General features: G+C 36.7%; 2 protein-coding genes across 2 annotated transcripts; both read left to right on the forward strand.

The window, feature by feature from the left end:
* The first annotated feature begins 2,147 nt into the window (after nucleotides 1-2,147).
* On the forward strand, nucleotides 2,148-4,306 carry LOC141001972 (protein FAM237A-like). The gene is made up of 2 exons (XM_073473137.1): nucleotides 2,148-2,195; nucleotides 3,926-4,306. The coding sequence occupies exons 1-2, from the start codon at nucleotides 2,148-2,150 to the stop codon at nucleotides 4,304-4,306; spliced, it is 429 nt and encodes a 142-aa protein (XP_073329238.1).
* Nucleotides 4,307-8,265: 3,959 nt separating this feature from the next.
* casp10 (caspase 10, apoptosis-related cysteine peptidase) lies at nucleotides 8,266-14,386 on the forward strand. Its single transcript, XM_073473579.1, has 13 exons — nucleotides 8,266-8,417; nucleotides 9,809-10,088; nucleotides 10,499-10,604; nucleotides 10,835-10,970; nucleotides 11,447-11,520; nucleotides 11,609-11,651; nucleotides 11,883-11,905; nucleotides 11,997-12,027; nucleotides 12,129-12,227; nucleotides 12,352-12,437; nucleotides 12,523-12,646; nucleotides 12,744-13,242; nucleotides 13,739-14,386. Exons 2-13 carry the CDS (start codon nucleotides 9,817-9,819, stop codon nucleotides 13,893-13,895), a joined length of 1,650 nt encoding a protein of 549 aa, XP_073329680.1. The 5' UTR covers nucleotides 8,266-8,417; nucleotides 9,809-9,816; the 3' UTR covers nucleotides 13,896-14,386.
* The last annotated feature ends 202 nt before the right edge of the window (nucleotides 14,387-14,588 follow it).

Genomic DNA, 14,588 nt, shown 5'->3' on the forward strand with positions numbered 1-14,588 from the left:
TGTCAAAAAATTGCTGCACTTCAGATGGTGTCCTCGTATCATTATTTGGAAGCTTTTTATCCATTAAGGACATTATTGACTATTCAAACTTCACAAAGAGACAACATAGTTCATCAAGAACATAAACATTAAATGTTTTTTTTACCTAATTAAGATTAAAATTGTGTTATGTGACACAGATTTAGAGATTGGTCATGAAAAAGTGTATTTTTGATTTTGGGGTGAATGTAGCTGTGGCCTTGGCCTGATGATATCTGACAGTGGAGGATGAATTAAAGGTATGTGGAATATAATACAGTAAACCACGGCTACTTCAAGTTTGGGATTTCTATTCTCTGTATTAACTGTAACTGTAATCAGTAACTGTATTAAATATTAATATACTTATATGTGGCATCTTGCATAGGAAAAGAAAGAAAATAACAGTTATTCCCAAAACTAAAATAGTCAAAAGCTTAAAAACTGAGTAAAATTGGCAACAACAACAATAATAAAACCAATAAATACCTCAAAACAATATAAAAAGATACACATAGTAATGAGGTTGTACATACAGTAAGTATTAAAAAAAATACATACGAGGAAATTAGAAGCAGGAGAGCTGAGAGAATAAAAATCATAAAGGTTATAATGTCCAGTTTTTGTTGAGACGGTTTTAGAGAGGTGTTAATTCAACTGTGTTGCATTATGGCCTACAGAGACGGGTGACTGTTATTAAGCCGACCACCACTGATATAAAAGGGGTTAACAAAATAGGAGCACTGTACATATGGAAAAAGCAACTGCTTACTGTCTGTAGGCATACATGTGGTTATCTGTTTCACCTGTTTCCATTACTTTAACATATTTCAACAATGTCTTCACTACTTTTAGATATGTTCTGTTACTTTAGCTAACGAAGTAGCCTATTTGTTTACTTTTTTAAACATTTATGCTGCTTTCAGCTATTCAAACAGTTAATCCATCACTTTTAGATAACTTTTTTTACTCTTTATCTAGCCAATTAGTTTTAGCTATACATTGTTTATTCCTTACTTAGAGCTAAACCATTAAAATCAGCTACTTACTTTTAGCTAACGAACTATTTGAACTGTTTGTCCATCACTTTAGATGTAAGTATTTCCACTGTGTATTACTTAAAGCTATAAACCGTTTAGTCCTTAGTTTGAGCTAAACTGTTCAACATTCAATAGTTAGTCTACTTACTTTTAGCTAACAAACTATTTGCACCATTTATTTATTGCTTTTTAGTTAGCTATCTGAACAGTTTATCCATTATTTCTTCTTATCTAAACTCTTTATCAATTCTAGCTATTTAAATCATTTATCCATAACATTTAGCTAACTGTTTATCCTTTAGTCGACTTTTAGCTAACTATTAAAACATGTACTTCTAGCTGTTATCATCATTTTAATGAGACTTTATACTGTTTACTTCGAGCTATTTACCTTTTTTTCCTTACTTATAGCTAATTATTTCAACCATTTATCGTATACTTTAAGCTAACTTTAGCTATTTGTCAATGTCCCTGCCCGCATATGTTTTTTCACAGACTCTCAATTGCTATATAAAGTATTCAAATGTTACGTCTGACTCAACATGTCGGTTTATTTTGTCTTTAAATCACATTGTAATTCATATTTCTTCTAGTCAATTGAGGTATTATTACTCAACCATCTTTCCCTGCAGGCTCCCCATGGCAGCTGCACACGGGGTACAGGTACCCTGGCGGGTTGTGAATCACTGATCTGTATGACCAGGATGATAAGTAGACAAAACCTTTATGGATTGTCTTAGAAATGTTCTTCCTTCATAGCACATGCTCATAAACAATGATTCGTAATAATAATAATTACCTTGCAGCCTCTCTTCCTGTCTAGTAGCTCCCCAACGTTACATTTTGTTTTTCAGATATAAAAATGGTATACACTTTAAAGTCATAATTAAGGCCTTGCAGCGGAAACTGTCATAAAGTCTGCCTCTTTGCATCACCAAAAGAATGAAAGACTGAGGAAGAAACCCATCCAGTACATTTAGCGTTGGCCTCTCACTGAGAAAGTAATTATGTTTGAGATCAGCTATGCATGTGACATTTAAGTAAAAGCATAGAAAGGTAACTCATGCACCACTCTCTGAAACACCGCCCATGACTGAGCTTGTTTTTACAGACATCAGAACCAGCCTGGTTTCTCAGGTCAGATTGCTTATGTAGTCTTCACTATTTTCTGATGTTTTATAGAACAAACTGTTTCTTTAATAACTGAGAAAATAATTGGCATGTTAATAATGAAATAGTGAAAATAATTGTGAGTTGCAGTTCTACGGGTATGTTTATACACATGTATATTTACATAAATGTAACACTGCTGTTGTCACTGTCAGCATAACCCACCACTTCTTATCACAAGTATATATCCTATTTATTTCCTATTTTCCTCAGTATAACACATCTTTATTTCAACATTATGCAGCTATCTGGTTCAATTGCTGTTTGTATCCTGTGCAATCTAATTCAGTGAAATCCAATGTCTCTGTGCAATTATATTCATAGTTTTTTTTGTTGTTGTTGCTTTAAATAATTTTAGTATATTGCTACTGTATTACTATTGCTATGGTTGCAATTATCATGTGTAACTGTCCTTTTTGGTCATGTATGTTAAAGAAGATATATATACATATACATGTACATAGATAAAAAAGAATGTAAATGAGGTAAATATATATATATGTGTATATGTATGTGTGTGTGTGTGTGTATATATATATATATATATATATATATATATATATATATATATATATATATATATATATATATATATATATATATATATACATATTTCATTTACAATTTATTTTATTCATCTTGTTTTTGTGCTGGTGAGGGATCAATAGTCTTATCTTTTATTTTACACTTGGAAACTCAGAACTGGTCCTTCAACCAAGTGGACCAATCATATGGTCAGAGCTCAGAAACAGCTGGGCATAAAAGTAACATAATTTTATATTAAATATTATTTATGAATCAGAAGAGCCAGTGTCCTTTCTCCTGTTGACCAGGTTGATCTGTATGTTCAGAACAGACCTCAGACATGTACTTATCTTTGACAGCACGTCATCATTAAACAGAACAATTTCTTATTGAATAAAAAGAATCTGAACCCTTCAAGGGGAAATTCAGCAGCTACTTTTGCTCCTTCAGATCATGCACACAATTAAATTGCAAATGAATCATTAAATATATCTGAATATAATGCAACAAAGATCATTTTTATTAATAATAAAATAATTACAAAAGCTTATCAAGCATGATGCAAATGACTTAAAACAACCAAAATGTCATTGGACAAATGAATGATTCTCTAAACGTGATCAATAGAGTGAAAATATTGATGATGGCAGCAGAATGTTCATGAAGTTAGGTTGCATATAAGGCTGTATATGCACATTATTAAACGTGACAAGCAGTAGGCTACCAGTGCTCACAAAGGAGGGAGGCACTGACGTCAATTAAGACCCAACAGATATTTACCTAACTCCAATCAACACTATAGTCCTGTGAGTCGGCCCAGCTGCAGTGGTAAGTATATGTTTTTATTGCAAAACTAATAGAAACGGTCTTTATTTAGGCTACTTTTATATGATAATCTCTTATATTTGATCTTACATTCTGTTTTTTTTAGTTAATTACAGGCCTAATCTGCATATTTGGATTTGCAGAACAGATGATTATTGTTAAAATTGTTGATTATTCGCCAGAAATTCAAATGTTGACTTTATAATACACAGATTGTATTTATAAAATATGTAAAAGATTACAAAACCTTAAAGGTTATAACTTTAAAAGGCTCATTTGTTTCGACAGTAATATTGATTTCTTTAAACTGATAAATCAATGGCTGACCTGTGCGGTGTCCTCTGCAGATGGTCACAGTGCTCCTGAACGTACCTGCAGCCGCGGTGTTCATGCTGGGCTGTGTGTGTTCCGTCCCGCTGCAGGGCCAGAAGCCGGGTCAGGTCGTGGTGGACCCCCTCACGGCCCCCAGGGCCAACCCGCAGTGCTGGGACTCGTCCTCGGCTCTGCTGCTGGAGATGCGCTCCCCGAGGATCGCTGACACTGTGCCCGCCTTCTGGGACCTGATGGTCTTCCTCAGGTCGTCAGACAACGACAAGCACACGGCGCTGTTCTGGGACCTGGCCCGGGTCTTCTGGGACCTTTACCTGGACTGTGTGCTGTCCAGGAGTCACGGCCTGGGGAGGAGACACATCACCGCGATACACTCCCTCATCACTGACAGTAAGTGACTGAAACACACACATCTGTCACACAGGAGGGAGGATTCAGCTATCTTCTTCTTCTTCTTCTTCTTCTTCTTCATTCTAAATTAACTATCATATTGAGAATGAAATAGTAAATGTCAGATAAATGACCTTTGTGTAATGTAACTACTGAAAGAAGCCTACATTTACTCAAGTGCTGAGGTATAACCTGTTCAATATTACCATTAATGCTACTTTTTGCATCTCCACATTCACAGTGCGGCTTAAGACTTAACATTAAAAACATGTGAAGCATCTATAAAATGTATTTAATTACGCAATGTTATATAAAGTTGGGTAGTTATATCTTTAGAAGTCATACAAAGTGGTTTTAATGAACTAATCCTTGACTCAAACATGATTTTAAAATGTTGCATACACATTTACAAATAGGAAATACTGATACAATCACATAATAATGACTCTGACTGGAGCCACTCTGCTGCATAATCAGTGCTTTTACTTTTTACTGTTATATCTTTTTCTTCCGATAATGCTTCAAGTAATGTATCTTAATTGGTTAATTGAATAAAGGATTTGGATACTTTTATCACCACTGGTTGGAGAGAGAAGGCGGGTCTGTTAAGTGAGGAGTGGCTCCATCAAAAACAAGACTTTAAAGGCACAATTAGTCATTTTTTAGACAATGTATTGTGCAGTGCATGTTTATAAACTGCTCAAATGTTAAAAAACAACTCCTCTTCTACAACTCCTCGGTTACTGGAGTCTCTTAATAGCTTTTACTGTAATATTTTCTAACTCCATAATAATTAATAATGTATGGTTATTATGAAAGGAAGAGTTTTAAACATATACACAACTCAAAATACAGATACACAAATATAAAAGTAGTCAGTAATTACTTTCAGCCTTGACAACCTTTAAAAAGACGTCTTATCTGCTCCCAAATTACATGTTCAACTCTGTTCCCACTTTTGTAACAATTACCAGCTTCACTCGCCTGTCAGATGACCTGCGTTGACATATTTTCTCTGAGGAAAGACTGTTGGTGGATTGTAACTAAGTACATTTATTCAAGTACTGTACACTTTTGAGGTACTTTGTTGTTTACTTAAGTATTTTCTACGACTCTATACTTACTACATTACAGCAGCAAATAAGGTAGGCCTACTTTTTACTCCATTACATTAACTTGGAAATAAATAAATTATGATGCAGTATTATAGTACGGAAGCCCTAAAGGGCCATGCATTCATACATTTTATTTCCTCCGTTTTCCCGTGATAATGAGTTAATTTCATTTGTTTTCTCGAGATCTCGAGTTATTATCTCGAAATAACACCTGCCGTTTTCCCGAGATAACGGGATAATTTTCTCGAGATCTCGAGATAATGAAATTTTGTTTTCCCGAGATAACGATATAATTAATTCGAGATAATTATGATTATGGAGATGCCGGGACCTCATAGCTGGTCAGCTATGTAGTTAATGTCGACATCAGACTCACTTAGATTGCGCTGCCGATATAGCTGAAGCCTTGCTAACCGTCTTTTTAGATTACGCACTCTAATGTGTATATTATCTGTAATAGCAAGACATAATGCTATTTCAGCCTGTGTCAGGCCTTGATTGAAAAGATATGTGACGCGGTGATCGATATGCTCCTGCTCCTCTGACATTACTACACTGAATGATGTTTCCTGCAATGATTTAATATACTGCACTATTGTTTTGTTTTCTCAAGATCTCAAATTAATTATATCGTTACCTCGGGAAAACAAAGGTCCTGGGCGTCTCCATAATCTCGGGCCTATCATATCAGAGTCATTATCTTGAGATCTTGAATTAATTATATTGTTATCTTGGGAAAACAAAGTTTCATTATCTCGAGATCTCAAGAAAATTATCCCGTTATCTCGGGAAAACGGCAGTTGTTATTTCGAGATAATAACTCGAGATCTCGAGAAAACAAATGAAATTAACTCGTTATCACGGGAAAATGGAGGAAATAAAATGTATGAATGCATTCCGTATTATAGAGTAGCAGAAACACTTGTTTAATCCAAGGGGGAAATTCAGTTAGAAAGTTAGTCAGCAGATAAACGATATAAAAGTATATAAAGTTGTTTAAATTAGCTCCACCATTACCAGCTTCAACATGAGAGAATTCATGCATCAATATATAATATAATATAATATAATATAATATAATATAATATAATATAATATAATATAATGTAATATGATATAATATAAGATAATGTAATATAAGATAATGTAATATGATATAATATAATATAATATAATATAATATAATATAATATAATATAATATAATATAATATAATAATAGTAAGTAAGTAGGTAAAAGTTGTAGTTTTTACAATGTAGTACTGCTACTTTTACTGTAAGATCTGAGTACTTCTTCAATTCACTGATGGTAGTAGAGAGTTAAGAAGTCACACTCAAGTTTCTGTGTAAGATTTGTTTTGTAGAAGATGTGGACGGACGGATAAATACTCTGTCATAAAAGTGTTATCATGCTGAACTTGTGTGTGTGTGTGTGTGTGTGTTTCCTCCATAGAGTCCTTCAGATTCAACAGCTCAGGAGCGAACTCCCGGGCGTCGCTCAGTGTCAGAGTAAGACGCAGAGGACACATCAAGACCCTGAAGACCAAATCCAAACCAAACACACACTACCACAAATAATTCAGATTATTACCACCTTGATAGCTTTTATCAGTATTTTCTTACCTACTGAAAAACTCCAGTGTTTCACCATAATATCATTACAAGTACCGAAAGTATATTTGTGGTTCTCAGTAGCAGGTTTTTCTGGTTTTATCACTGACATCATTTATCACTGGTAATACACTATAATGTTTCCAGATTAAGAAAATGATCACTTTATTTCACAACCACCATACATTTGATTCAAAATGGTTATTAAACATTTGAACTATGTTTGATGTACAGTTACATTTTGTGTTTGCTGTCATATGTTCCTCTGCTACGGATAAACTTGTCCCTATCAAAATAAATGGTTTTATGCTCAGATGTTTGGACTGACGAGGATTCATGTCAAAATAATTGGACGACTTCCGGTTAATTTGTTTGTTCATTCATTTTAAGTGAAATAAATTCATGTATCATGGCTGTAAGTTGTACATCCTTGACTTATCGAATACACTATAAAACTATACAAATCTGAGCATTATGCGATATATATGATAGACAGACCAAATGCCATCATTACCCAGAATTTAACCAAAACCACATGAGGTCAGACGGTTCTTCATTACAGTAAGGGAGTCTGTAAATTTATAATGACTTGGATTAATTATCCTAAACATTTCCCGTAAATATCGTACACATTTTTTAATCAATCGCTGCTCATAAAGTCAACACAACCAAGTCAAATCTCAATGTGATTTGTGTCTTATCCCTAATGTTGTTGAAATGTTGTTCCAGACCTGTAAAAAAAAAAAGCATTTAATTATTTTGTTTTTGTTGGACAAATAAACAAAAACACTGCACATTATATTAACAAAAGTATTTCATTTTCACACATACCACATCGATTAATGAGGTTTTACTACTTAATACTGTAGGTGTATTCTGCTGCAAATGACATGTACATTTTTTATCTTTGCCAAATTTGACTGCAATATAAAATACATTTAGTTTTAAGCATTTAATGGTTACACAGTCTGAACCTTTACAACAACAACACTGGCTCCTGCTGGGTAACTGACACCAATCAATGTGGGAGTCAATTTAGAAAGTATACGTCTGCTTATGTTACATTTTGCACATTGTGATTCAAATAAAGTTGGACCTAATTGGTGGTTTTGACAAAAGCAGACATGCGCTGAGAAGCCAAGGGCATGTGCGTCACTCCAATCAAGCTCTGTGATTGGTTCTCAGGCCGCGCTCGCGCTCTGTTTTCCTTTCGATTTCTACTTCCTCGTCTGAGGATTCGTTGTTTTGAGAAACTTCGCCGAGCCGCCAAGTCTCCTCAGAGTTCATGCGACTATAAACCAATATATTTATATAAATATCAGCAGTCTACAGTCGTCTGTTTGGAGTATGATGACACGTTTCCTGTTCAGTCTGAGCTGCTGATCTCCGAACAGGTAACAACCCGCAACACGTTTTTCAAGCACATCAATCTGGTTACATGGAGCAGAATATATGTAATCAAAGTTTATGACTGTTGGATGATGACTGTGGACTGACTGTGAGGGTTATTATGATCGTGTAATGATACCTGGCGTCAGGCTGTTCTTATGGCGCCTGGACAAGTTAAGACATGTATTTATCCTTTAGTGTCACTTGTTTTTCTGTAAACTCTAAAACAGTTTCCTTCTCACTGTGACTAATGAACATGTCTCGCTCTATTACACACACACACACACACACACACACACACACACACACACACACACACACACACACACACACACTTACTCAGGCATGTAATCTAAGTACATTTACTTACTGTACAATTTTGAGGTACTTATACTTTACTTACTTACTACTTCCTTCCATTTTCTGCTACTTTGCACCTATATTGTACTTTTACTCAGTGTTGTAAAAAGTACCCAAAAGTCATACTTGAGTAAAAGTTAAGATATTGTGTTAAAATATTACTTTGGTCAAAGAGTAAAAGTCTAAGTATTCAAGTATCTGAAAAATAAATGTACTTAAGTATCAAAAGTAAAAGTAAATTATACAAATATTTACTTGCTGTTTATACTGTATGCTATGTGTCGATCGATTCTCTGCCTGGCCAATTATCAACTCTGATATTCAGCATTCTTTATTTATTATTCATTTATTGGAATTTTTTTTATTTATTTTTTTATCTGATTACGTAGTGGGTAAAAAGTAAAGTATTTGCCTGCAAAATGTAGTGGAGTGGAAGTACAAAGTACCAGAAAATGGAAAAATACTCAATTAAGTATCTTAAAAGTCTACTTAAGAACAGTACTTGAGTCCATGTACTTAATTACATTTCGTCAATGCTTTTACTCCATTACATTTATTTGACAACTTTAGTTATTCCATCAGTATTTTTTAAAACAAACAAACAAACAAACAAACAAACAGACAAACAGACAAACACTGATTCTAATAATCAGTAAACTGCTTGAGATATGATCCAATAATTGTCCAGGCCAATAAACGGTCATCCCACAGTATACATACATATAAATATATATAAATGTACTTGTACTTGTACTTTTACTCTTAATATTTTTTAACACACACACACACACGGAGGTATCAAAATTAAAGGCCAAACCAGTTGCAACATGTGGACTGAAAAAAAAAAATCACAACAGCTCCAGCAGACTGTCATCCAGTATTGCTGAGGTTGCTACATGTGGTCAGTGTCACTACATGAAATTGTGGAAGTACAGTAAGTAAATAAGGAAGGAACAACTGGTTTGGTGTCAGTGTCAGGTCTAACTACTCAACAGCAGAGAAACCTGAGTGAATCCATCCTGCATCTTGTTTTTAGTGCACAACATGAGTTTCCAGAAGCTGCTGTTGGAGGTAGCGAACGACCTGAATAAGGATGAGGTTAAAGCTGTAGCATTTCTTTGCACTGACCTCCTGGGTCGAAACCCCGCCTCGGTGGAGTCGGCCAGCGACCTCTTCTCTCGTCTGAGGGATCGAGACGAACTGTCTGCTGAGCGACCACAACTGCTGACTGAGCTTCTCCGCATCATCCATCGACACCGTCTGATCACACACAAGCTCCCTGACCAAGCACCTTCAAATATCATCTCTCCTTACAGGTGGGCTACCAATGTTTTTAAGTACATTTTAACGTGATTTAGTTAATAGGAAAACCTTTCTAAACCTTATAGAGCAGGGCTGGAAGGCCAAAACTGAAACTGAACTGCAGGGTCCATGCCAAAACCAAACACCTATTGTATTGTATAGTATTTATTTGGCCTTTTCATGGCTTTATTGACAGGATAGCTTGAGCGATGACAGGAAATGGGATGAGAGAAGGGGGATGACATGCAGCAAATGGCCGCAGGTCAGACTCGACCTCTGGGCCGCTGCAGTGAGGACAAAGCCTCTGTACATGGGGCAAACGCTCCAACAGCTGAGCTACCGGGGCGCCCCTTGTGTTACATTTTTAAGATGCAAAATGTTTCTAGCAGTGACCTAACTTGTAATTATCTTTCTATAATTCCAGGAAGCTGCTCTACAACCTGTCTGAAGACTTGACTGCTGATGACTTGAAAGATATGAAGTTCTTGTTAAACGAAAAGCTCCCGCGGAGAAAACTGGAGGATCATGTTGTGAGTTTATCTTCAGTGTCGATGTTTGAAACCCATGTTTGAAGAGAAGAGTTAGATGGTGTTTAGTCATAAACATACAAAGTATATTTAATAAACAATACCACAACATTTTTAAATAATTTATTTGGTTCATTGCATGTGATGTACACCTATATTTGAATTATGCTAGTATGCGTCATATTACCTTATGGTAACAATAAGAGTAACAGTAAATTTGCTCAACTTTTCAGACTACACTGGAGGTCTTCCTGGAGATGGAGCACAATGACCTCATCAACGAAACTGACCTTGAATTACTGGAGACCTTAATTCAGCAGATCTGTCCCATGCTGAAAGGGCTTATCAACCAGTATAAAGAGCAGCAGGGTAAGCTGCAGAACGTTCTCATTGCAAATGTTGTAGCAGGGAGGGCATGAACAGGAAGTCGTGAGAGTGTTGACAGGAAGTGGTGAGGTAAGGACAGCAGGACAGGAACCAGTAGAGCAACTAGTAGCTTCCAAGAAGTCACTCAAGGCGAGATTGCATTCTCTTACAGTCATTCGCCTTAACCATAGCCACTACAGTACGTGCCTGAGGAAACATCCCTCTTTTGTCCGTAGGGTCCACCAGAATCCACACAAAATGAAATTCCTTGTAGCTGTGACTGTGTGAACAGATTCATTTCCCCACAATGTTTACAGATAGAGTATGTATACATGCATATATGGACTAAGGAGGCAGGGACTGACTGAGTTAATCTCTAAAAAATCTTCAATACAATTTTTCTCTTCTAGATTTCTCTTTTATTTAATTTTAATATTTACTGATTGATCTGTCTGTAAATCACGTTGCTATTGAAACAGAAACTCACAGCGGCCCTGTAGCTCAAGAAACAAGCCGACCAAGGTCTAACACTTACCCTTCAGAGGAAAAAGTGGTAAGTTCTTTGACATCGCTGCGAATCCCTCTGAGCTGCAGTGAAAGATTTCTACCATTAAATTATCGTCTGCTGTTTTCTTCATCAGGTCCCTCAATCTCGTGTCAGGACTTCCACAAATGAAATGCGAGGTAAACAGAGTTATAAGTACATGTCTGTCACGTCTTAAGTGTATTTACATGTTAACAGTATTCTCGATACTTACTTGTATCCCCACCGTTTTTGGAAAAAACGCTGCCTGCTTGCTACAGCAATGCTCAGTTGATTCATGTGTAAATGCCGTCAGTCACACTGAACACATGTCGTACTTTTAACCGTTGTGTCGAGAATTATAATCCTAACAACCTTTTGCTTCTTCTCAGAAGGACTGCCATCACTGGCTGAGGTGAGAATCTGTCATCAGAACACAGTTGCATGACAAATACATCTCAATATTTCTTTGTGTCTAATGGTCTTTCCCTTTGTGTCCCACTCAGTCTTCCTTGAATTCTTCCTTCACCTCTATGGGTGAGTCTTACATCGTGTTGGTTGTTTTACAACTGAAGCATATTTTCATGTGCGGTGCTGTGAGTGGATTTATTCTGAATCCTCTTGTAAATCTTTCCCAGATGTTCCAAATACGTTTCCTGGTGGAGATGAATTCGAGGCCCTGTCACATGGAGTGAGTGGTTTAAGCACCTCAACGAGCAGTTGTGTCTCTGCCACAGGTCATTTAAATGATTTTCTGAATTAAAGGACATGTCAGACCAAATATTATTCAAATATAATTTGTGTTTCTTTATCTTTGCCCCAAATGATATCCCCTCCATCTTGTGATCATCTGTCCCATAGTGAGAATTGATGCGTCTGTAATGTCTCCTGAAGAGAACGAGACGTGCTCTGGAGAGCAGACGTCTCCGACTAGCGTCACAAGCACAGTGAGTGGAAAAGTGGCCCTGAATGTGCTGACTTAAGTTATTGTTGTTTGCCTTGAATCATTTAATCTGTGATTTATATCTGTAGGATTTGGGAACATATCCCATGACTGCAGCAAAAAGAGGTATCTGCCTGATAATAAACAACTACGACTTCACCAAATCCAAAAAAAAGAAACTTTCAAAGCGGGAGGGGACCATGGTTGATTTAGGTAAGCGTCTGTTTAATTAGGTTTAGAAACCTCAATTGGCAACTGATGCATGTTTTCCATCCCTGCATGTGTTTACAATCGTCTGTGTGCCTTACAGAGTGTGTGCGCAAAGTGTTTTCATGGCTCCACTTTGAGATAGAAACACATCAGGACTGTACGGGCGAGAAGATGCTGTCTGTGATGCAGGACCTCGGCAGCAGAGACCACAGTCAGATGGACTGTCTGGTGTGTGTCATTCTCAGCCACGGCAATGAGGGGGGTGTGTACGGTGTGGACGGCGACACCGTCAATATTCGGGAGCTGATGGAACCTTTCAGTGGACAATATTGCTCATCCTTGATACAAAAACCCAAGATGTTTTTCATCCAGGCCTGCCAGGGCACTAAGGAGCAGACGCCCGTCTATTTAGACTCTGATGGCCCCACACGAGGTCCTGTTCATCGCGATGCCTTTGAAATGAAAGACTCCATGCCATCCGTTGCAGATTTCCTGCTGGGAATGGCCACCGTCCCTTCTTTCGTCTCTTTCAGAGAGAGGTCAAGGGGCACGTGGTTTATCCAGTCGTTGTGCCAAAATCTTGTCAAGATGGTGCCCAGGTTAGTGAAGCTAAATATTGATCAGTGTTGAATGGTGTCATTTTTTCAGTGGTAGAAAGTAATTAAGTACAATTGCTTTACAAACTGCACGTCCTTTTGGTTCTGGTGCCAACTCTACAGTATAGGTCTGTAGTTACCTCACTTTTCACAGTTCGCTTTTAGGTGGGTAGGTGTTTAAAACTAGTGAGGTTAGCTGGTCAGCTAGCTCGAACTCTCTTCTCTCTGATTTGTCTTTTTAATCCCTTATCCAGCAAATGAGGTTGGAGCTTTACATACAAAATACACACATTGTGTGTACTTCACGTTAATGAAATCTTGAATGCATTATTCTTACTTGCAATGAAGTACTTATATTGTGTGTTATTGCTATTTTCTACAGACAGTATGATTTGAATACTTCTAACCCAACTAATTTGAGTTTCTGCTGTGATATGTGAGAGAGTTTCTTAATTCACTATCTTGCTGTATCTTTTGTTTGTTTGTGTTTTTTTCTCAGGGGTTGTGACCTTGTGACCATCCTGACAAAAGTGAATGCAGATGTTAGCCATAAGACTGATTCCAGCGGTATGAAGAAGCAGATGCCTCAACCAGCCTTCTCACTCACTAAGAAAGTGGTCTTTCCGATCCCGGAAGCTCCTCCTCCACGCCTGTGACACTGATGGCAATAAATCTGCTGCTTCTCTGATCGACTCACACATCAGATGATCCCTGAGACACAAGTGAAGACTGAGATGTGGTTAAAAGCTTGAAAACAATTAGACATTATTTACGGTTTATACAGTGGATATGACTGCCTCCATCTACTGTCCTCCACTTACATCGTTTTACATTATTTTTAATGCTGAACTTGAATATTGAATGTACGAATGTATTACTTAGTCATGCCCTGAGATTTAGGAGTAAATGCCGTTCGTATTGTTTGTATTCTCTCTTTTTGTACATTTATACATGGATAATGGAATGACGCTATCAGCCAAATTTTCCTGGGACTACTACAATATACTGTTGTTTAATTCTTGTCCCTTTCATCATTAAGGCTGTAAACATACACATGCACATCCGAAATCCCTAAAATCTTTGAAGAATTTCAAGCACAGCATTATTTTATCAGTAAAACAATAAAATCATGACACGCTTTGATTGTAAAAACATTTAGTTGTTTGTCTGTTCATTTTGTTTGTTTATAGGCATGTGACTGCTCCTTTTGTTACATCTATAACTTGCCTAGCCTTCAGTGCAACTCCTCAAAGTGAACACCTTGAAATAACCATAATCAAAGTAACGCGCTGACAGTGTTCTGCAGAGTGACTTCACTTTTAGTTCTTGCACCACTGATAAAGCCCTTT

Source organism: Pagrus major, chromosome 9 (genome assembly GCF_040436345.1).
Source record: "Pagrus major chromosome 9, Pma_NU_1.0".
Classification (NCBI taxonomy): Eukaryota; Metazoa; Chordata; class Actinopteri; order Spariformes; family Sparidae; genus Pagrus; species Pagrus major.